Source organism: Notamacropus eugenii, chromosome 3 (genome assembly GCF_028372415.1).
Source record: "Notamacropus eugenii isolate mMacEug1 chromosome 3, mMacEug1.pri_v2, whole genome shotgun sequence".
NCBI lineage: Eukaryota > Metazoa > Chordata > Mammalia > Diprotodontia > Macropodidae > Notamacropus > Notamacropus eugenii.
In genome coordinates this window covers 434,605,409-434,630,163 of record NC_092874.1, presented here as the reverse complement: position 1 = coordinate 434,630,163, position 24,755 = coordinate 434,605,409, and the positions used below count along the sequence as shown (strand labels likewise).

The following is a 24,755-nucleotide window of genomic DNA, read 5'->3' as shown; positions in this document are numbered from 1 at the left end:
CATTTGTATGGTGCTTTACTGTTTGCAAAATACTTCATAGCTATTATCTCACTGATCTTTAGAAACAACCCTATTGGTATTTTTATCATTCCTATTTTGCAGATAAGGAAAGTACAGTTGAATGAAGTTCGATAATTTGCCTAGGGTCACTTTGTTCTGAAGAGAGGACCATGACATTAGGAAGGTGATGCCATGACTTGTAAATGAATTGGATTTCAGTGAGGGAGGGCTGTGCAAAGTCACTAGATTCACTTTCTCCTCCGGAGACATCTGGTTCCAGTGATAAGATAGGAATCAGAACATTTGGAGATGGCCCCAGATACAGTAGAGTCACCTGGTTAATAAGTATCTGAGAAAGAATGTGAAACCCAATCCAACCCTATTTGCTATGCCATTTTGCTTCCTTGATTTCTGGACCTGTAATTGGGGGAACTGTGTCTATTCTCCAAATAGCAGTCTCTAATGTCTATTTGAAACTTCTTTGGGGGAACTAGAGTGGAAATATTAGAGCGGAACTTGAAGGGGACCCTTTGTTCAGGTTCTCTTTCTGGTCCTCTCCCGCAATAAGGACTTGCCAGCAGGTCATAGTTCTACAATTCTTTTAGGACTTATAAAGTGCCTGTCTTACAATAGCCCTGTGAAGTAGGGGCTACAGACAGTATTCTCTCCATTTGATAGATGAGGAAGGTGAAGTCCAGAGAAGTATTGTGTGTTGTTCAACATTGAAGAGAAGGGACAATATCAGAGCCAGGGTCTCAAATTCGGGTCTTCTAGGTCCCTATTCATGGCTTATTTCCATCACATCATGTTATTAATTAATATCTTTACTGGAGTGAAGAAGTGTTTATTAAACCCTACCCATATGTAAAAAACTGTGCTAAATGCTGGGAGTACAAAGCTAAAAAGAGGGTCTCAGAGGGGTTATAGGACTTGTCTTGGGTCCCATAAGGAGGCAAGATTCAATCCCGGGTGTTTCTGTCTCTACATCCAGTGCTCTATCCATTAAGCCACAGAAGTGGAAATGAGGTTGGATAAGTAGGGATGAGGCCACATCATAGTGAGAACTGTATCCTCTGGCCTCTCTCATCTCTCTTTAAACAATAGTAGCACATTTTTTTTTTAAAGCAAATTCCATCTGAGGTTGAATTTAAAGAGATCTAGTATCGAGGACTTATTCATCCCCCCAAACTCCATCGTAGTCCAACTACATCTGGTACATTATGTTCAGTTTTGGCCAACTCATAAAGGCCCGCCTCGCCAACCTCATCCTCCGTCCTGCTTCTGGACTCTCAGCATAGTCAGGCCTTTCCGCCTGCTCTGCTGCTGTACTCTCTTCTGAATGTTGTATCTACCTCTACTTTTACCTATATCTGTGTCAATATCTATACTTGTATTTAAACATGTTTATATCATCTATATCTGTGTATAGATATGTTTTGCAAAACTTAAAGTGCTATGTTAATGCCAACTACTTTCTGAGGTCTCCTATCCAACCAGACTGATTTCTTTACAGTTTGCTCAATAGGCTTTGCAAATTTTTGTCACTGTTCTTTGCCCATGCTGTTCTCCCTGCCTAATATGCCATTACTCAGGTCCTCTGGCCCTCCACAAGTCCCGCTCATCCTTCAGAAGACATTTCTGGCTTCACCTCCATGAAATCTTTTCTAACCACCAGAGTTGACATTCCTTTCTCTGAACCATCACTGATGCCTGCCTGTATCACTTTTTTTTTTGCTGTTAATGCAGACCAGTGATTACATTGCTCTAGAGAACCCTCAGAATGCCCACTGCCCATCATTCCACAACTTACGGTCTTAGAGAATTATTTGGAACACTGTTGAGTGACTTGCCCAGGGTCACACAGCCAATATGGGTAAGAAGAAGAACTTTAACTCAGAACTTCCTAACTCTGACACTGGCCCCATTCCACTACTCAACACCACCATTCATCAGGCAATTGCTAATAGTAGGTTGTACTATGAAGACCAGAAGGTTTGTATGGCCTCTTTGATCCCTTCTGGTTCTAAATCTAGGATCCATTCTATGATCTGGCCAAAGTAAACTTAGTCAAATTTCTTCCCTTTGTTTTGGATCTCTGTTTGCCAGATAGAAAATGAGAGGACTGGATCATATGATCTCCCTGGTCCTTTAAAATCTAAAATTTATAGTCACATTTATATAGCATTTTAAACTTTATCAAAGACTTTCCTTCCCATCACCTGTGTGGTTAGAATATTTATATAGCTTTTGAAGGTTTGAAAAGGGTTTTACATTTATTATCTTATTTGATACCCTATAAAATAATTATCCCCACTTTGCAGATAAGAAAACTGAGGCCAAGATAGGTTAAGTAACTTGCCCAATATCAAATTGCTAGTAGGTATCTGAGGCAGAATTTGAACTCAGCTCCTTCTGACTCCAAGTTTAGCACTGTATCAACTACACTACCCATTTACTTTTTCCTTGTTTTGGGGATGAGGAGACTGAGACTTGGAAGGTTTGAATAACATGCTTATGAGCACATAGCTAATGCTTGTTGGATCTGGGTCTAGAACCTGTGACTCCCAAATCCATGTCAACATCTTACTTTCTTTTTCACCATTCCCCTCTGTTCTCTTTGTTCATGTGTCCCTCCCTTTTCCTAGGACTGCTAGGTGGCTCTGTGGATAGAGCAGTGGATAGGAAGGCTTCAGTTCAAATCTGACCTCAGACATTTACTAGGTGTGTGACCCTGGGCAAGTCATTTAACCCTGTTTGCCTCAGTTTCCTCATCTGTTAAATGAGCTGGAGAAGAGAATGGCAAGCCACTCCAGTATGTTTACTAAAAAAGATACCCCCAAAAGGGATCATGAAGAGTCAGGCATGAATAATAACAACCCTTTTCCAAGCATGCTTTCATAGTGAAGTTTGGTCAACATGAATTTAATCAAACTTAACCTGGCCCCTTCCCACCTTTACAGTCTCCTTATGCCTCCTTGTTATTCTTTCCACAGTGCATTTTATTTCCCTAACTGGAGCGCTTTCCCATGCTTACAATTCTCCCACTCCTTGTTTCTGCCTCTTAGCTTGGCTTCCTTCAAATCCCAGCTAAAATCCTTCTTTGCAAGAAGCTTTTCCCCCATTCCCGCACCTTCCCTCTGAAATCATTTCTAATTTATTCTGTCTCTATCTTCTTGTACACAGTTGTTTGCAGGTTGCCTCCCTCTGTTGTATTTAACTTTCTTTGCATCCTCAGTGCTTAGCACCATGCCTGATGCATTGGAGGATCCTGGGAATATTCTCTTAACTGACTCCCATGGCAGCCTTGGGAAGGGAAGTATCCCTGTGGATGACCAGGGGAGGTTGGTTTGTAGCCCATTCCCTCTTTTCGATGAGTCAGTAGGGACACCCTTTGTCTTTGCTCCCCCACTGCTGCTTTGAAAGGCCTTTGGCTACTGGCAAAGCTGGTCCAGGCTCTGACTTCTTCATTGGAATCCCCCTCTGCTTGTGGTGAAGTCCTCCTCCTGCCCTCTCTGAGCTTCATGTTTGGGGTCTGAATGCTCAGATCTAATCAGCCTCTGATTGTTTTGTTGTTGTGGGAACCATTTGGCAGGTTACTTTCCTGGGGGTGGGACCAGCAGAACACAAATATTTTTGTGCTGTTCAGCTGTTATTTCTGAGAAAACAGTGGTAGGCGGGAATACTCTGCAGACAGAGGGCTAGCTCAAGGCCTTGGGAGGTGGCAACATGGAGAACTTGAAACCAGGAGATGTGGGCTCTAACCCTGGCTGGCCTCACTGACTCACCTGTGTGGCCCTGGGCCAGAGTCACGGCCTCAGACTCCACATCTATGAATAGTAGCTAAATCTGCCAGCCTTCCAGGGGCATTAAAGATGAAGTCACGTAATCAGCGTGAGAACAGCTCCCATTTTGGGCATACTTCATGTATACATTTTTACCTAGATTATCTTACAACAACCCTGTGAGGTAAGTGCTGTTATCAATTTCCATTTTATAGATGAGAAAACTGAAGGTTAAGTGACTTGTCCAGGGTATTCCAAACAAAATACACATGGATAAATGCCAGCCCACAGGATAGGATTAGAAATTTACTTATCTCAAGGAAGAACTGATAAATAACAGCCAAGACATTCCAGTTAAAGAAATGCAGCCCTAATGGTAATTTTCAGGCAGAGGTCAATAGGTAGGGGAATCTCTTGAGGAGGGGGCAGAAGTGACTCTTCCCCCCATCTGCTTCACCTATTGATAAGGCTGTGGTTGACCCCTAGACAGGGTTAAATGTCCTTTCCAAAGGAAGGTGGCCAAACTCTTCGTTTTCTTTCCCAGGCTATTAAAATAAGTCTATTAAAGCTTCACACTGCCCTGAGCCTTCTTGGGACACCCTTTGTATAAACACTGACTTGGACAAGGCGACAGATAGCCTGTGTATCATGTCTACAAAGAACATAGCACTAGTAAGCGTAGACTGTAAGTCTTAAAAGACCAGAAAATTCAGCCAAATTGAAAGATATCAAATTTAATTGAGTGAAATATAGAGCTTTACAGTCTATGGTGAAATTCAGTTCTTTTACTTGCTGGCAGACATCTTCTTTTGCACGAGTCTCAGAAGTGTTCTAGTTTACCCCTTGCCCAAAGTTGTCTAGGGAGTTAATGGCACCCAGCCCTAAAGTGCAATCTACATAGGCAAGTGTGTTGGCCCTGGAGTTCAAGGACCTGGCTTTAAATCTCATTTCTGATATTGACTAGTTGTATGGGCTTGTGTAGCTACATTTCCCTGGCCTCAGTTTCTTCATTTGTAAAAGGTGAGAGTTGGACTCTATGATCTCTGAGTACCCTTTTAGTTTTTGATATACACTCTTAGAGGAGAACCCAGGTCTCCTGTCTCTCAGTCCAGTGGTATTTTCACCATACACATCACCTCTCATTGGAAACTGGTCATCCCTTGCCTCTACCTAGGGCTGGGAATCATGGGCACTAATTAATGTCTTAAGGACATCATCTTTCCATATTAACTTCTATTAGATTCACTTTTTTTTATTTGTTTGCAGGATTGCCAGGCACTGCTCCAGATCTAGAAAAAAGAAAGCAGATTTTTGGGCAAAACTTTATACCTCCAAAGAAGCCAAAAACGTTCTTACAGCTAGTCTGGGAAGCGCTACAGGACGTGACTCTTATTATCCTGGAAATTGCAGCCATCATCTCTCTGGGACTTTCATTTTATCATCCTCCTGGAGAGGGGAATGAAGGTAAGGATGGGTGGTTGCTGTTTTTGTTGCCAGCCTTAGGTTTTCTCCCACCTCGATCTGCTGAGAATAGTCAGATCACAGAGCTGAAAAGGGATCTTAAAGGGTCATGAGATCTGAATCCATCATTTTATAGAGGAAGGAACCAAGCCTCAGAGACAAATGATTTCCCCAAATTCATAAAATGAGTCAGTGGTAGTCCAGAACCTAGAACAGTGCTCTATCCAGTCTTCCAAGTAACAAGGAAGGAGATAAGCATTTATTAAGCACCTACAGTATGCTTGGCACTGTATTAAGCATTTCAAAAATATTATCTCATTTGCTTCTCATGATCATCCATGGAGATAGGTACTATTATTATATTACAGTTGAGGAAACTGAGACATAGTGGTTAAATGACTCACCCAGAGTCACCAGCTAGTAAGTGTCTGAAGCTAGATTAGAACTCACATTTTCCTGACTCCAGACCTGGAGCTTTATCTACCTGGTTGCCTCTAATGCAGTTACATTGTAACCCTAGTACATTGTTTCCAGAACCTGGATTGGTTTTCTTACACAGGTTGTCAACTCCAACCCTGCTTGCCTTCAGAAGCTTTAACCAGAGTATGGCAACTGAATGTTTAGCTCGGGATGCCACAATTTGGAGGGTGCTTAGAACATTCTCCCAGGGTATGCTGTCCCCAGCTCTATGGTCACTACCTAGGTGAGCTCCTTCATGCCCCAGCCTGACCCCTCCAAATTACTGAGAATTAATCTAGTAAATTCCTAGTTACCCTAACCATCTCTAAGGGAGTCAACTCAGCAGTATTCACATGGGTGACTAGCCCTTCACTATTATACCCCTATGTGGAGGTACCATGAACCCAGAGAGACATTTGTAAGGGACTAACCCTCCGGAGATCTCTAGTATGTGACACCTTGGAATGAGGGGACCGAAACATAAAAAAAGGCTTTAGAGTAATGGAGATTAAAAAAAAAAAAACCTCAAGCTATGTGCTAGCCATTGTGCTAAAAACACACCTCAAACGTCATTCCCTTGTGGATTAGTTGTTCAAGATCTGGTCCCCTAGGAAAGGGAAGGAGAACTTCAGGAAACAAGGCCAGTGACCAAATGTCCTCTACCTTCTGGGAGTCCAGGAAGACGGCAACAGGGAGCAGTAACCAATGATGCCTAGAGAGAACACAGGGAGGCAGGTCGCCCAGGAAACACTCAGCGATGCCCAGAGGGGCCTGGAGGGGGCCCCTGTGTTGGAGAACTGACTCTGGCTCCCCTCTCAGCAGTTTTGTCAATGACACTGCCAAGCTCTCTCGGGGGTGCCTTGCTCACTGATAGGGATGACTACATTCCATAGGTAGGTTTTATTTTTTTGTATTTGTATTCACCAAACTTAGTACAGTGCCTGGCACATTGATTGATTGATTGGTTTCCACCAGCATGGTGGAAGTCCTGTCTGTTTCCATTAATTTGTATAAAACTGTTCTTCTTCCAAGCCTTATAACTCTACATGCTTTTAAGGGTAGATAGTGATTACCTTGGTGTGTGTGTGTGTGTGTGTGTGTGTGTGTGTGTGTGTGTGTGTGTGTGTGTGTGAAAGAGAGATAGAGAGATTGATTCTGAAGTACCAAGATCATCTGGATGGATGCAGTGAGCCTGTGACTTGAGAGGTCTCTAACATAATATACCCAGGTTCTTCATGTCAGGAAGGAGCCTTTTTGATACAAGGATTGCATGATTGAATTAAATTTATTGATTACAATTTCAGATTCCTGAACTTATTTTAAGTCAGGGTAAAATGTATGAAATGTAAATGAAAATCAAAAATCAACTAAATGAAGCGGCATTTTGTTTTTGGGTGGCTCTCAATTGATTTTCCTTACGAATCAATGGCACTCAATAGAGAGAAAGTTTCCTACCCAGTCTTTGACTTTTTTTTTGTCTGTCCAGGAGATCACACCCTATATGCAGAATCCATGATAATGGACTCTGTTCCTGAGGGGAAGCAATAGCTTAGCCTTTCATTTTTCCATCTGCAGTATTTCAAAGCTAGAACAACATTCTTCTCTGGAAGTCTGAGAACCATAATGAATGGTTCCCATCACTACATAGAGTTATGAATGCTTTCAGAATTGAAAATAGGTTTAATTCAATATGGTTAAGCTCATCGGGAGCTTTCCCCTCCTTTTCCTTTATAGGTGAGGTTGACACAGCATTTGGCTGTGCAGAGTTGGTGGTGGGGGTGGGGAAATAACTCAAATGTCCCTAATCTATTATTAACCCTTTATCTTTGTGGGCAAAGGAGAGGTACTATTAGCCTGAAGACAATCATCATGAATTATTTAGGGACCAGGATTTTTATTGAGGCCATACCAATATTTGAAATCAATGGTCTCTTCTGCCAAACAATTTGTCAGTTTGGGGAGTCTTGAGGGGGATGAGACGGACATCTAGCTGTAATGCTGTAATGAAGGGTGACTTTCAAGTATTCTAAATCATGTTGCAACTATGGCTATACACAACTAAAAGTATAAGGTTTTTATTAGGCACTTACTGTATGCAGAATTATCTTCTGTGCTGGAGAGATCAGAAATTTATGTAAGACAGACAATCCCTTCTCCCATGGACCTCGTAGTCTTAGTATAAAACATCAACACGTATAGCTACAGTATACAATACTGAGAAAAATGAATAGAGAGATGCCCTGTGGTCACCTCAAACTCAACCAGTTCAAAATGGGACTTGGTATCTTCCCCTCAATCCTACCTCTTTTCTTGACTAAGGACCCTACCATACTTCTAGTTACCTGTATTTGCCACCTCAGAGTCATCCTCAGCATTTCCTTCTCCCTCATTCTCTGTCAGATCCAATCATTTGACAAGTCTTTTTTTTTATTCTGCCTCCATAGTACCTCTCACATCTTTCCCCTTTTCATCCTTTACACAGTCACTAGTTCAGGTGCCCATTACCTCTCCCTTGGATTTTTGCAGTTGTCTCCTAATTTTACTCCTGGTTGCTAACCTTTCTCCTTTCCAATCTGTCTTACATAGAGCTGTCATCTAAGTCTTCCTAAAGCCCAAGTGTGACAATATCATACCAATGCCCAAGAGGCTTTGGTGATGCTCCGGTGCCTTTATCACAATACAAATTCCTCAGCTTTTCAACTAAAATCCTTCACCATCTGCCTTAAGGCACCCTTTCCAGGCTTACTGCACATCCCTCCTCTCCACAGCCAAACAAGTCAGCTTGTTGTTTCCCATACTGGACAGTCCTTTATGTACCTCCATACCTTTGTGCAGGCTGACCTTATGTCTCAAAAAGGTTCCCTCTTTCCTCTACTGCTTAGAATCCTGGAGGACAGGGATTGATTTTTATTTTGCTTTCATAACTCCAGTACCAAACCCTGTGCCTTGCAAATTAGTGGAACTTAGTAAATACATGTTGTGTTGTATCATACTGTATTTATAACTAGCATTTTTATAGCGCTCTAAGCTTTACAAAATGTTTTACATAGGTCATCTCATATAATCCTCACAAGTCTATGAGGAAGGTACTATTATTCTCCCCCTTTTACAGATGAGGAAATGGGGGCTGAGAGATGTTCACTGACTTAGCCAGGGTCACAAAACTAGTTTGAGGCCAGATTCAAGCTCAGGTCTTCCCAGTTTCAAGAACTGTACTCTTGCCATTGTGTGGTTGTGGTTTATCCTTCATTCTCTAAGAGGACCATGGCATCAGGAAGACAATGTCATGACTTGCAATTCTATTGGATTTAAGTGAGGGAGCAAAGTGAGGTGGGTGATTTTGCACATACTGTACCACCAAGTTGCATTGTGTTGTGTTATAGTGGATTGGAAAACAAGAGTTGTCACTTCCTGGAAGAGTTGGCATTACCATTGAACTTTAGATAATAATCATTTATATAGTATCTACTATGTGCCAGGAACATAGTGAATTTTTTAAATAAATATTTATAGTATATTAATCTAATCATATCCTTAAAAGAATGGGTGAGATTTCAGTGGAGGAGGAGAGGAAGAAAGGGCATTTCAGTCATCAAAAATAGTTTGAGCAAAGGCAAAGAGATGTTCTTTGTAGTTACAGATTGGTTGTTTCCATCAATTAATAAGTATTTATTGAGCCCCTGTAGTAGGTCAGGGATCCAGAAAGATATAAACCAAGGTCCCTGCTTTGCTCAAGGAGCTTACAGTGAGGCTATAAGTCCTTTGTGAGACTTAAACACAAAAACTTAACTTTAATATCAAGTAACTCATGCCAAGTGTTAGATTAGTGGTCTAGAAAGTAAATGCTACTGTTCCAAGAATGAGACCACCAGCAGCTGGGATGATCTGGGAAGGTTTCTTGGAGGAAGTGGGATTTGAGCTAAGGAAGGGAAAGATTGGCCCCCAAGGGGAAGAGTTGTTAGAGTGGGATTATTGTGTAAGCAAAGGCTCAAGGGAGGAATGCATGTAGACATACCAGTTATGTGAACAGTAAGGAGAATGGCAAGGCTAGAGTGAGTGAAAGTTAGGTAGCATAATAATGACATAAGTCTGTATAAATTTGAATGGTAGAGCAAATTTTAAAGTCAGAACATTATGGCTAGAAGGAACCTTAGAACTTAGAATGTCAGAGACAGAAGGAACTTTGGAATATAAAATGTTCACATTGGAAAGAACCTTAGAACCCAGGATGTTAGAGTTGGAAAGGATCCCAGGTACTCTTGTCCAACTGCCTCCAGTTTACCTGAGTTCCAGTGGATTGTAGGGTAGAGGGGCATTCAAGTTGTAGATAACCTATAAAGAAGAACTCAGCTCTAGCTATAGTTATGACCTGATCAAAGTTGAATTTCATCCCTGAAAGGTTTTAGTCACAGAAGGATTTCCAAGGGCAAAGGGCTGAGGACCCTTCTCTGCCCATGTATTGCCCCTGTATATTCAATTAACAGCACTGACTTGATGACTAAGGGTCAAGCAGGTGGAGCCTAGTGTGGTTGCTTCCTAAGTACTTTATTGTTTCCCACTAGGGCTGGCACTAGTTTATGCCCAGTGCCTCTCCATATCCCTGTCTTTGCCCCCTTATCTTCTGCTATAGTTCCTCCTTCCTATTACACAACTATTGTTGTGCCCAAAGCTTTCCTTTCTTCATCCAGACCTACTTCCACTATGTCTTCTTTCTTCAGTCCCTGCTGATCTGAAAAATTAATTCCAGCTAAGGTGTTAATGGCTATTACTGGCTCAATGTCTTCAATCTACTTTGCCTATTAACAGATCCATTTCAGTGGATATTTTCAGGAAGCGTGGATGGTAACTTTCTTCAGAGCCTCTCCAATTAAACCATATATTAGCTTTTGTGTTTTCTGTATCTGCTGGACTCCCATGAATTCTTTGAATCTCTTGCTTTTTCTGTGGGGGTTAAATAAAGGCTTTCCTATGCCTTGAATGTATGTGTTTCCTTAGGTACTTATGTAGGAGGAGCTACGTACTCTTTCTGTCATCATCTGTGGACACCTAGATATAAAATAATAGGGGCTGGAGATATAGAACTGAGCATCAGGGCACCTAGATTCTGTTGAGAGCTTTTTCATGTGCCACCCTGAGGAAGTGACTTGATCTCTCCATGCCAGTCTTCTTATTTTTAAAACAATGGGGTCAGATGAAATGACATCTAAAGTCCCTCCTGATTTTGAGATAGTAAACTGATTTTGCACATGAAGGGCAGCCATTTCAATTCCTTTCAAGGTTTTCAAGTATTCCTGCAGTGCCTTGTCTAAAGGGCAAGAAGTGTTTAAGCGAGTGAATATTCTAGTTGGCTGAAATTAAGCTGTTTAATTCCTATTAAAATATCATTTAAATTTTTAAAAATAACTTAGATACATATCTTCCCAAAATTTATCCTATATCGCTCTGCCTTATTTAACAGAGGAGCCTAAACAGAATTCACCCTTTTTTTCCTGATAGCTCAATCATCATCATGAACATCAATTACTACGCAGAACTGTAGTAAAATGTTACCCTCAGTAGTTACTGATGTATATGGGGTAATTTCCCTCTCGCTTCAATGGCCCCAGATTCCTCACCCCCCCCCCAGTTTGTGTCACTTCATCCTTACTGTCAAGATGCTGTCACAACTCACCTCTTCTAGAAGTTTCTTTTCCACATAATTCATAGCTTCTAATATTCTATCCACTGTAACACAGAGAAAAACTGAGGTTTGCTGGAAGAACTCCAGATAGGTATGATTAAGCCAGTTTTAGGAGACAGGATATTGGGTTTGGAGTCAGAAAAAAAACTAGATTCTAATGTAATCGAATCTTCCTTACTAGCTGTGTGACCATAGGAGTGCCAGTTGGCATCACAGAGCCTCATTTTTGTCATCTATAAAATGGGGATCACAATTCCTACAGCATATCCCTCACAGGCTTATTATTTTATTTAAGTAAGTTAGTGTGTATAAAGTACTCGGCAAACTTTGAAAGACAGTCTCTTGTGGTATGTGAAGTTTTATTCAGAATACTTGTTTTCTTAAGAATACTTTGATAACTATATTTCAGTATAATTGGTTTCCTTCATAATCCTTTCTATTTTATTTATTTAAAAACATAATTCTGAGAACCACTACCATTGTTGCTACTACATTCACCAGGTTTGGCCCGTGGGTTGCTCAGCTGGTTGCTTCCCAATTAAAGCAGGGGGGCTCGGTGGCTACTCCTTTCTTCGGGTCACAGTTATTGTTGAATTTGGGGCTCAAGGTTTTCTGGCTGTTTGACAGTTTCATGGTCAGGTAAGTGTATTGTTGCTAGGTAATAAGAAGGCTAATGCAGCCCACACATATAAACACACCTACATTTGAACTTATATGTGTATGTATACATAAAAGATGTATATATAAATACACACAGTACATACGTATAGACAAACATGTGCAATATAGTTATTTACCTATCTGTGTGTATATATGCATATATAAAGAGTATATACTCCATATATTATGTAGATATTTAACTGTGTATATATGTATGTATATAACCATATGGTGTATATATGTATATACATACACACACACATACATAATATAGATATTTACCTATGTATATATACTATATATACTTATGTGTGTTTGTATGTGCACACATGTATATATGTGTGTATGGATGCACACATGTATATATGTATAGATACACATATATGTATATGTGTGTATGTATAGGGTGTGTATGTATACATACAATATGTACACACATACACACAGACAGATGTTTATCGATCTGTATATATGTGCCTGTGTATATGTATATATGCCATACATACATACATTTACCCATCTGTATATATGTACATATAGATAGTTCCATATGTGCGTGTATGTAGGTATACATATACCATACATATATACATGCATATGCCTATATAGATATTTACCTGTGTGTATATATGTATGTATATATAAAGGGCATGCATGTGTATACCCCCAGATATTTGTGTGTTCATATTATATGTACTATATATATGCAAGATGGGAACTTTTGCAAGGCCCCTATTTCCTCCCTGATTTTTCTGGTCCGCCATTTACAGTGTGGTGTCCGTCGATCTTTCCAGCCTGATTCTCTTTCTGGCTGTTCCCCTCATGAAGCAGTCTCCTTTCCCCTCTTTGGCTTTCACACAAGATTATCTTTCAGCACACACATCCACTCAGAATTCCTTCAACTTTTGTTTTTCCCACTTGTAATTCCTAGCTTCTTCCAAGGCTCAGCTGTTGCAGGAAGCCTTCCTGTCTTGACTCTTTCTCCCCACCCCAGATGTTAGTGCTTGAGGGCATTTCGTCTCCCCCCTCCATTAGTTTACACTTACGTAGTTTATGTTACTGAGTGTCCTAAAGGTCCTAGTGCAATTCAAAGTTGTTTTGATTTTGGCGGGGGCGGGGTAGAATATTAAACTATTGAAGCTTAAAGCCTGACTTAGACTTTTGGGAGACACTGTATTTGTTTATCTTTGCACCTAGTGTTTACTCACTGTGGAATGCAAACTTTTTGACTGTTTCGTTTTTGTCTTGTATTCCCGTCACATAGTACAATGCTTTGTTAAGTTGAGGGGAATGGATTGCAGGAGACTATTGCTGAAATGTTGGCCCTTTTGGGTGACTAGGATGGCTTTATTATTTATAATAAATAAAGGGCTAGATGAGGACCTTAGAATTAATCTCCTTCATTTTACAAATGGGGAAACTGAGACACAGAGCGATCAAGTGACTTGCCTAAGGTTACACAGCTAATGAGTGTCCAAGACAGGACTTGAACCAGTCTTCCTGACTGAGTCCCATACATTTTTCTCTTGATAGTATATTATTCAGTTGTTTTCAGTTGTGTTTGACCCTTTGATGACCCCATTTGGGGTTTTCTTGGCAAAGATAGTCAAGTGGTTTGCCATTTCCTTCTTCAGCTCATTTTACAGTTGAGGAAACTGAGGCAAATGGGGTTAAGTGACTTGCCCAGGGTCACATAGCCAGTAAGTGTCTGAGGCCAGATTTGCTCAGGTGCTTCTGACTCCAGGCCTGGTACCCTATCTTCTGCACCACCTAGCTGCGTCCTTCACTACGCTGTACTGATTCTCAAAATAATCATTTTTTTTTTTCAAACAGAAGAAAGGTATATAGCTTTGAACCATGGGCAAATGCACATCGGCAGCAGTGAAATGCACAGAGTTGTGAGGCTTTGTGGGGGGTGTGGGAGGTGTTGGTTATTTTGACCAAAAAGAATGAACACCTAAAAGCTGCCTCTCGGGTCACTGAGAGCCGCTGAAATTTCTTCTGACTCCATGAAAACTCCTCAGCCAGTGTTTTCCTTTGAAGAGCACACTGGTAAGGACTGAAGGCCAAGGGCTTCTCGTTCAGTACTGGGGGCAATCAGTGCCCAATTCCAGTTCACCTGAAGGTTTTAGCAGATGGCGGTTATTCAGATGCTATCTGTCGACTCCCCCCATTATACACATACACAGAGTGCCTTGGAGGCTAGCCTGGAAATAGACATTCAGTGGCGGCCAATGTAATTCTGCCACCTCTAAGAAATCAGCATTTCAAATCTGTCAGCTCGACACTGAATGTAAAATGAATTCCAGGAAATTCTGCACAAGAAATAACTCGAGCTCCATTGGCAAAAGCAGAAAGTGGCTATTTATAAACCCCACATTGCTCTTGGTCTGTGGGGTCTGTTCTGAAGGAATTGTGGGATGGCTTTGCTTCAACCGAATCCCAGGAGTTGGATGTAATCATTGCTACACCACATTCGTTGCTACCATTAATAATGGTGGGGATGATGATAATAGCCATCATCTCATTTTGGGTCTGGAATAATGATCAGAACTTACATTTCTAAAGCGCTCTTAAGTTTTACAGTGCACTTCCTTTTTTTTTTTTATACCACAAAACCCTGTGAGATAATTGATGTATTATACTCGTGAGGCAACTAGGTTTTGAAATGGGTAAGGACACTGGACTTGATGTTGAGAAGACCTGAGTTTGAATCCTTCTTCAGACACTTCCTGTGTGACCTCGGGCAAATCAACTTTCTTAGCCTCAGTTTCCTCATCTGTAAAATGAGGATAGTAATAGCACAGCTAGGTGATGTAGTGGATAGAGTCACTGTAATGGACCTGAAGTCAGGATGACATGAGTTCAAATCCAGCTTCAGAATCGTACTAGCTGTATGACCCAGGGCAAGTCACTTAATGCTGTTTGCATCAGTTTCCTCATCTGTAAAATGAGCTAGGGAAAGGAATGGAAAAACCACTCCGGTATCTTTGCCAAGAAAATCCCAAATGGGGTCACAAAGGATCAGACACAACTGAAATGAGACTGGATGACAGAAACAACAGTAGCACTTACTTTTCAGGGTTGTTGTGAGGGTCAGATGAACTGATACATGGAAAATACTCTGTAAACTTTAAAGCATCAGGTAAGTGCTTATTGTTATTAATATTAATATTCATTATTATGATACTGAAGGCATTCAGGGTCTTGAGGTGACTTGTTCAAAGTCACTCAACTAAACAGTGTTAGCACCAGAAACTGAAGTGCGATTTGCTAACACTAAATCTAACAATCTTTCTGCAACAACGTGCAGTCCGATAGGCAGGATAGTGATCCTTGTTCCTGGTTTTGCTGATGAAGTGACTTGTCGTTTAGAGAAGTAAAGGGATTTGCCCAAAGTCACACAGTCTTCACAGGCTTCACACACAGGCTTCATGATGGAGCCGGAACTAGAGTCTGATTCTTCTGGGCCATGAGAAGCAATTAGGCTGCAGAGAATTCAGAGAGACAATCGAGGAAGGAAGGTCATAAGAGACTGACTTTTACTATCAACTAGTTAAATAGCCAAAGGAAGCCATGGAGCAAGTCTGGAAGGTGCTCCCTGTCTATGTCATCCACTTTCCACTTCTGGGTTTTTGCCCAGAATGGCTCACTTTACCCAGGATGTCCTTGCTGCTTGGAATCCTTAACCTCCTTCAAGGCTCAGCTCCAGTGCCTCTTCCTGGACAAGGTCCTTCCTAACTCCTCTCTCCCTCCCTCCTTGAGTGCCCTAGTGCTCTCAACCTCACCCTGATTACTTCATACCCTTTTTATACTTATTACTGAATATAGCATATGTTCTTCCTGGGAGAAAGCTTTTTGTTTCTCTTCGAATTTTCTTTGTCTCTTGTTTTCTGCTGTTACTATACATACTGGCATTGCCATAGTCCTTTAGCACAAACAGAATCCGTTCAGCATTGTGCCTGGCATCTAGTAGGAGGTGATTAATAAATGCCTGGTAAATGGAATCTATTCACCCTCTATGATGGTGTCAGAGAGATTTTAGAAATCAGCCCAATTTATGTGTCAGAGATTTGACCAACTTTACACAGTTTCAGCTCAATGATTTAATCCCCCTCCACATACACATACTTGCACACATACATAGTGTGTATTAATATACACAGTACACACACATGCGTGTGCATACACACAGCTATATGTGTATATGCATTAACATATATGTATAACACACACAGATATACACATACACTTACATAAGCACATATGTCTTCCTACATGGGCATATAAATATATCCATATATATGCATGTATGCACAGACAGATACATATGTGTGTACATATATATGTTTGCATGGAGAGAGAGACAGAGACAGAGAGAATACCTGCAGTATCTTCAGTGGCCGTTATAGTAGAGAGAGCAGAAGGAATCTGCTAAAGGGCTAGTTATTTGAATATCTATTAACTGAAGTTAAAGAATCTTTTAAAAAGCCAAATTGTTCATTTACTCATAAAGAACTTGATCAACTGGAATTGAGGGAGGCTGACATTACTGTGCTTTGCAGCTCAAAGACACCTTAGAGATCATCTGGGCTGACCTTCTTTCCCTCCCTGTCTCTTTTATAGAGAAAATCTAAGGCTTAAGAAACTTCAGGAACTGGACCAAGGTCACATGAGTAGTTCTGAGAAGGGATGGAATTCCAACTTGGAGCCCTCCCTCCCATATATAGTTCTCTGACTACTTCTCTATTCAGAAGCTGAGCTAGGGAAAGGACTGTAAACAGACCCAGAAAGAAGGCTCAGGTTCTGCTCTAGGGAAACCTCCTCTTCCGCAACCCTTCCCCAAACCAGCTCAGACTGTCCCAAAAGAAGATCCATGTAGAAATTGGCCACTGTTGCTCTAAAAAACAAAATCCTCAGTACACCACATGCTGCTCTTTTTGGTACTGTGGACCTTTACAGCTAGTAAGTAGTTAAACTGCATTATTTAATTAAATACATTCAATAATTCTATAAGCATTGTTAAGTGCCTACTGTGTGCCAGGCACCAAAGTGCTGGGAGTACAAAAAGAGGCAAAAGATAATCTTTGCCGTCAAAAAGCTTACAATCTAATAATTAAAATTAATCTAATATTGCTATGATATTTAATCACGAGACTTTTCTTTTTCTTAAATTTATTTTAATTTTTTTATTTAACAAATACCGAATAAAATAGACATTTCCATATACATAATAGAATGGGAAAAAAGAATGCACAACTATGAGACTTTGCAAAAATAGAAAGAAATTAGTTCTGCGTGTGTGTGTGTGTGAAAGAGAGAGAGAAAGAGAGAGAGAGAGAGAAACAGAGATAGAGAAAGAGAAAGAGAGAGAGACAGAGACAGAGTGAGAGAGAAAGAGAAAGAGAGGGAGAAAGAGAGAGAAAAAGAGAGGGAGAAAGAGAGAGGAAGAGAGAGAGAGCAGGAGTGTGACAGAAATTGTAATAAGAATAGCTAGTATTTATATAGCATTTTAAGACTTACAAAACACTACATGTGTTATTGCATTGGATCCTCACAGCAACCCTGGGAGGTGGGTCCTGTTATGATACCTATTTTACAGATGAGGAAACTGAGGTCAGAATGGTGACGTGAATTGCCCAGGGTTGCCTAGGTAGTAAATGTCTGATATGGGATTTGAACTCAGATTTTCCTAGTCAGTGCTCTTTTCAGTACCTCACCTAAATGTTAAGTTTAAAGTGAAATAATCCTAGTAGCTGGCATTAATAATAATAATTATAGCTATTCTTTCCATAGTGCTTTAAGGTTTGCAAAACATTTTCTATATGTTATCATATTTGATCCTAGCAATAAGTGTGTGAATTACACAGCTAAGTGTTAGAAGTAGAAGTGAAAAGAGATATTTCACTCCTTTATATTTCAGTTTTTAAAAGTGCATGTGTAGGGGCAGCTAGATGGTACAGTGGATGGAGCACTGGCCCCAAAATTAGGGGGACCTGAGTTTGAATGTGACCTCAGGCACTTAGTAGCTTTGTGACCCTGGGCAATTCACTTTACCCTGTTTGCTGCAAAAAACAAAAACAAAAAAAAAATGTGTGATTGCTTTAACTCTAATACAGAACAAATCTATAGTGTTTAACTTTTGCCTTTCTACTGTCTATGGAATACTAGAATGTGATATTCAGATGTACCATGCTCTGGCTCTTGAGTATCTCCCACAGTGCTACGATGTGGGATATGAAGGGTGAAACGCTTTCTAATACACTGAAAATATTGGGTTGAAAAGAGGGCACATGGTCTGGGCTGGCCCTCTGAGTTTAGATGTCAGGTGTATGCAAGGGGGTCATTGAAACCCTTTGAGCAGGGAAGCTCTCTAGAGATTGATTATTGCATAAAGGAACAGCCCTCCAAGTCTGAGCTTCAGGGTGCAAGAGGGGCTACTGGAGAAGTGGAACAGAAGAGAGAGAGAAGGTATTACAGTAAGGGGAGAAGTGTCATGGGGAGAATATGGCATCAGGGACACTAAGGCCTGAAAGACGGTTTAAGGAGCTGATTGTACAAACAGTCGTCCAAGGCCAAATATGTGTGAAGCACTATGTGAGATAGTGATATGAATTTAAAGCTGATTTCTATTCCCATGGTCCCTACTCTCAAGGAACCTATGTCAAACAGAACTCAATAGTTGAGAATGAGATGGACTAGGAATGAAACCATTGACTGACTAGGTGACGACAATTGGTTTTAGTGAGAGCAGAAGCCAGATTTTTGGAGGGGTCAAGACAGAATATAGATGGTGAGAAAATAGAGGTAGATTGTACAGACTGGGTATCTCATTTGGGGAAATTTTACCTAACAGGATAAGAAAGAGTAATAGGGTAGAATTTTGCATGGACATTGAAGCAAAGTAAAGTTTTCCAAGAAAAGGAAAAACCTATTAAATTTTGGTCTAGTGGGGCACTGTGGTGTACAGGAAGGAACACTGAACTCAGAGTTCATAGGAACATAGATCTGAGACTAGAATAGAACTTAGAGGCTATCAAACTCAATCCCCTCCGTTTTACAGGTGAGGAAACTGAGTTCTAGAGCGACTAAATGAATTGTCCAAGATTGCACAGCTAGTAAGTATCTAAAGCAGGATTGAATCCAGGTCTTTCTGATTCTCAAGTTTTAGGGGATTTGGGAGGTCAGGAGTTGGGGGAGAGTTCTATTTCCAGCTCTGCCATTAATTAGCTCTTTGATCTTGGGTAAATTCTTAGACTTCAATGGCTTCCAGCTACATCAGCTGTAAACAGCCTTAATAAGCCACTGGTTTCTTCTGAAACAGAGCCATTATGCTGTGGTCTTTAAGCTTTAACAAGTGAGAATTTCATTCATCACTCAAGAACTTTTTTTTTTGAGTGCCTACATTGAGCTGCAGAAGAAAATGGCGAGTGTCTTTGCCAAGAAAACTTGAAACGCAGTCACGAAGAGTTGGGCATGATTAAAACAACTCAACAACAACAACATTGAGTCTTTGCTGTCATCACTGAGGAAGCTGGCAATTTAGTTGGGGAAAGATGAAATGTATCCATGTGGAATACTTGGGGAACAGATCTTGAGAGAAGCAGCATTGCATAGTAGAAGGAGGCAATGGTTGGAACAGGATGACCTAGACTCAAATCCTGGTTCTGACACTTCTACCTTTGTGACCTTAAGCAATTCATCTGACCTTTCTGGGTGTCAATTTTTTCATCTGTAAAATGAGTGGATTGGACTATATACAGCTCTAAACTATCCTCCTGTGATATCTGAATCAATACTTCAACATGGGGAAAAATCATAGAAGGCAAAAGTGGGTATGGTATATAAGTGCTCCAGGTCACAGAAATAGTTCAGTTCCACAAATTTGTAACAATTACCATCTAGGCATGTGCCTTGGACTGGTACTAAGCACTGTTGTGGAGTCAAGGTAATCTAGTCCCTGCCTTTAAGGATCTTATAGTCAGAGACATGCCATTACACGTTCTTTTATTGCTGGTAAGCTGTACTAAGTGTTGGAAGTCAGATTTGAATATAGGAAGATGAGTCATCCTGATTTCAGACCTGACACTCTATCCACTGTGCCACCTAAGCTGTCTGTCATACACATAGGAAAACTTAAAGAATTAAATAAGGGCAATCGCAGTTCTGGTTGGGTACTGGGCATATTTTAAAATATATTTAAAGGACCTTCTTTAATAGTTTGAACATTGACATAGATCACAATTTAATACATGGATTTTATCAGTTGCTATAGCTGGGGAGGAGGGGCAGGGACTTCATCATACCCAGGCCAATTTGCTAGGCTAATTCTCAAACAACAGCCTTTCAGATGCTTCCTGGCCTATATCCAAAGCCTTTCGAAGCTTGGCAAAAGCTGTCAAAGCTTCATCCATGTTGGTATAACCTTTGAGAAGCCAGGGTGGCCTTCCCCTATAATGCAGGATCAGAGAAGAATTGACCAGACATTTCAGCACTTGAAGCATCTGTGATTTTGTTGGTATGGGCATTCTTTCCACCAATGCATATAGCAACTCCTTTGTGATTTAACAGATCATCTTTGGGAATTGTAGTTAAAAGATGCACCCTCTTGTGGCCAGTGTGGTGATGAGACTCTTCAAACTTAGGCTGGTCCTTAGACAAGGGACACATCATAGGTGATCATCGGGTCTGGGTTCTAAACCCTTCCACCCTGCCAGGTACCAGAAAGAAATTGTAGGATTATAGGGTAATAGGTTTAGAACTGGAAAGAACTTTCAAGGTTTTCTGGTCTAATCTCATTTAAAAAATGAAAAAAAACTGAGCCCAAGAGAATTGTAGTGACTGACCAAGGCCATAAAAATGCTAAGTGGCAGTCAGGATTCAAACTCAGGTCATCTGACTTCAAGTTCATTAATTTTTCTTCTCTACTGCACTGCTGCCTCTCTGGTATAGCCTAAGTAAAGGTCCTGCCTGCCAGGATCAGATATTGGAGAAGGATTTCAAGAGAAGTCCTAAGATGTATTTTAGGAGAAATTTGGTATCATTCTAAGGAATGGTCATGCCTTCCATTTCTCCAGCTAGAGGTCACAAGGCAGCATGTGATGAATAACCCCAGTAGTACAGACAATAAAGGTTGCGGCAACCTACCAGGGAATTGACTGCTCCATCCAATATGCCTCCGCTATTTTCGGCTCAGAGGCGCTGACTGGAATGCAGAGAAGTCTAAGACATAGCTCATGCCCTTAAGGGGCTTCCTGCCTAACTGAGAAGGCAAACACTGCACACATGGCAAGATAACACCACCAGTCAGTATCTGTTGAATGCTAAATGAGAGGTTCTGACAGCCAGTTATCAGAGGCTCAGACTTAGAGGGGAACACAGAAGCCATCCAAGCCAACTTGTGTGTGAACAAAATTCCCATCCGTGACATACCTGGCAAAGAGTCATAGAAGTTTTGCTCGAGGCCTCCCTCCGCTGACAGGGAACCTGCCAGCTCCTAAGGCAGCTTGCTACCCTCTTGCATAGTTATAATTATTAGGAAGTTTTTCTTGATGTCAGTCCTACATTTACCTCTTTGAATTGTCCCTACCTCTGCCCTCAGGGACCACTTAGAAAAAGTCTAGTCCTTCATCCAGGTGATGACCCTTTAAATACTTGAAACCAGCTACCATGTTGCCCCAAGCCTGCTCTTCCAAACACTGAATGGACATCCTAATTCCTTCAAGTAATTTTCACAAGGCAGTTTGGTAGGTCAGTGGATAGAGGGCCAGACTTGGAGTCAGGAAGACCTGAGTTCAAATTTGGCCTCAGATGCTTACTAGCTGTGTGATCCTTGACAAGTTACTTCACCTCTGCCTACCTCAGTTTTCTTCATCTATAAAATGGAAGGAATAATTGCACCTCCCTCCTAAGGTTTTTTGTGAGAATGAAATGAGATGACATTTCAAACCTTGAAACGCTATATAAATGTTTCTTAATATTATAATGATGATGATGATGATGGATCTTTACTATCATAGTCAACCTCCTCTGAGTTTTTTGATGCTTTTCCTAAAATCTAGAGCCCGTTACCTTCTAACTGAAATTTTTCTTGAGCCCCTTAATTGCAAGAGTGCTATCCCCCCGACTACCTAGTATTTATTTAGTTTTAATCTGTATATAACCATTTTTTGTATTCTTCTATGCACATGGTATCCCTCTGATACAAAGCAAGCTCCTTCCGAGCAGGGGCCATTTCATACTTTGTTCTTTGTGTCTCCAGCACCTGGCACAATGTCCAGCACATGGTAGGTGCTGAATAAATGCTTGTTGAATTATTGATTTCATTGAACAGAACATGACCCTCCCAGGTGTGTTCTGATGAGGGCAGAGTTGAGCAATGTACTGTCCCTTCTCTAGTTTGGAGCACCATGGGCCTTGGGCTAATAAAATCTAATCTTCCTTAACTTCTTTGATAGTCATATCACGCTGTGACTCCTTTTGAGGTTGTAATGTAGTTGTACACCCATTTCATTTTGCGAATAACTGCTGTCTAAGCACAATTTCCTCATCTTTTGATTGGGAAGTTGATTTCTTAAACCCTATATCTAAAATTTTACATTTTTCTCTTTTAGTGTTTAGGCCAGTGTCCTAGGGAAAAGGAAGGGAGGGGAGGGAACAATAGTTCATTTTTTAGTCATTTTTTTTTTCAGTTGTGTTTTATTCTTCATGACCCCATTTCTTGGCACAGATAGTGAAATGGTTTGCATTTCTTTCTCCAGCTCATTTTACAGATGAGGAAGCTGAGGCAAACAGGGTTAAGTGATTTGCCCAGGGTCACACAGCTAGTAAGTGTCTGAGGCTAGATTTAAACTCAAGTCGTCTTGACTCTAGGCTCAGTGCTCTATCCAGTACACCAACTAGCTGCTCTGAGCATTCTTTAGGTGCCTAGGACATGTCGAACACTGTGCTAAGAGCTTTACAGATATTATCTCATTTATATGCTGATGTTGTTATAAGGCTCAAATGAGATAATATTTACAAAGTACTTAGCAAACTTTGAAGTGCTATGTAAATACTATTATCAATTAATTAATATTATTACCAGCTAAACTTGCATTTAGGTAATACAGTGGATAGAGCACTAGACTTGGGAGTCAAGAAAACCTCCATTCAAATCTCAAACACCTACTAGCTAAGTGACCTTGGACAAGTTGCTTAACCTTTCAGTGCCTGTTTCCTCATCTGTAAAATGGGAATAATAATAGCATTCATCTTCCAGGATAATGATGATGATGATCCATGGCCTCCACATGAGCTTCTCCATTTCTCTTAATATCAGGAGGTTGTTACCAGTAGAGCAAATGGGCCTTCCATTGGCTTACCACTTGATGAACCCATCTTCTTTTTGTTCATTCATTTCTTAATTGACATCTTCTATGCCTCCATCATTACTTGTGTATGATCTTGTAGCCTTCTCACCTGGCCTTTCTGTTGCTCTTTGGGTGGCCCTTAAGTTCAACTTCAGCTGACTTCTTGAAAACATTTTTTCCCAGGGTTTGCATAAAGCACATTCCTCACAGTGATTCTGGGAGGTCAGTGGCACAAGAATTGTCGCTCCCATTTACAGGTGATGGACATGAAGTCCAGAGAGATTAAATAACTTACCTAAGATCACACAAAGCTCAAAACTGAGCCAGGATACAAAACCATGTCAACTGTCTCTATTTTCTGTCTTCTTTCCACTATCCCATGCTGAGTCTGGAGACTTTGAAAGAAAGGGAGGAGAATCAGCAGGAAGTTTTCTGAGTCTCGGGAGGATAGGGACCATTTAGCCAAACTGGTCTTTTTGTTATTCCTAACATGTGACTTTCCATCTCCTAAAGCCTTTGTGTTAACAATTCTTCATGCCTGATATGCTTCCTCCGTACTTCTTCTTAGAATCCCTACATTCATTGAAGACTCAACTCAAGAACTGCCTTCTTCATGAAATTATTTCTTATCCCTCTAGTTGCTGATCAAGCAACAAGCATTTATTAAGCACCTTCTGTGTGCCAGGCACTGTATTAATGCCTTCCTGTGCACAAAAATGACATCATATAGATTTTGCATATTCTTGCATATTTATATTTTGTTTCCCACTATAGAATGTAAGAATCCTAAGGCCTTACCTCACCTGGTACATAGTAAGCACTTCATAAATGCTTTTTGATTGATTGAACTTGGTGGAAGGAGAATTTATAAAAATGAGTTTCTGTATTTTTGAGAGAAGTTGTCATTTGTCTTACACTGTACATTGCCATCTTGTCCTGTGGTGACTAGTTTGCATTATGTAGACCAGTAAATGGTTAACACAAACAAACGACACTTCCCATTTCCTATCCCCTCTCCTCCCCCCCAACCTCCTTTTGAAATCATGACTTTGGATCAATCCGTTGGATATCCAAATAATAGCTTCTCCAGCCTGCCTGGGAGCTTGGGTCCCAGTTGAGACCCATTGCTATGGAACAAGCCTTCTGGTGGGTGTCTTCAGGTATGGAATTCATTTGAGAGCTTCCCTATGGATTACAGGTAGAGTTAGATTCATTTAAAAAATTAAAATGCTGCAGTAGGCGGGATAAGTTCCCTAGGAACTTTGGAGGGGGCGTCCAGTGGCACAAGGTGTTCCACATTTAAAAATAGCAGCCTGTAGGTGGGGTGAAGCATAGAAGAGGCTAGGTTAGCAGTATGCTCCA

The 24,755-nt window shown here is 40.8% G+C and overlaps 1 protein-coding gene across 8 annotated transcripts in view; it reads left to right on the top strand.

Annotated features, from left to right (window-relative positions):
• Positions 1 to 24,755, top strand: part of ATP2B2 (ATPase plasma membrane Ca2+ transporting 2) — a 666,717-nt gene that overhangs the window by 502,883 nt on the left and 139,079 nt on the right. For all 8 annotated transcript variants that reach the window (XM_072598490.1, XM_072598492.1, XM_072598495.1 and 5 more), the window contains one exon: positions 5,049 to 5,246. In XM_072598490.1, the coding sequence (XP_072454591.1) occupies positions 5,049 to 5,246 (198 nt within the window). The remainder of the gene's footprint in view (positions 1 to 5,048; positions 5,247 to 24,755) is intronic.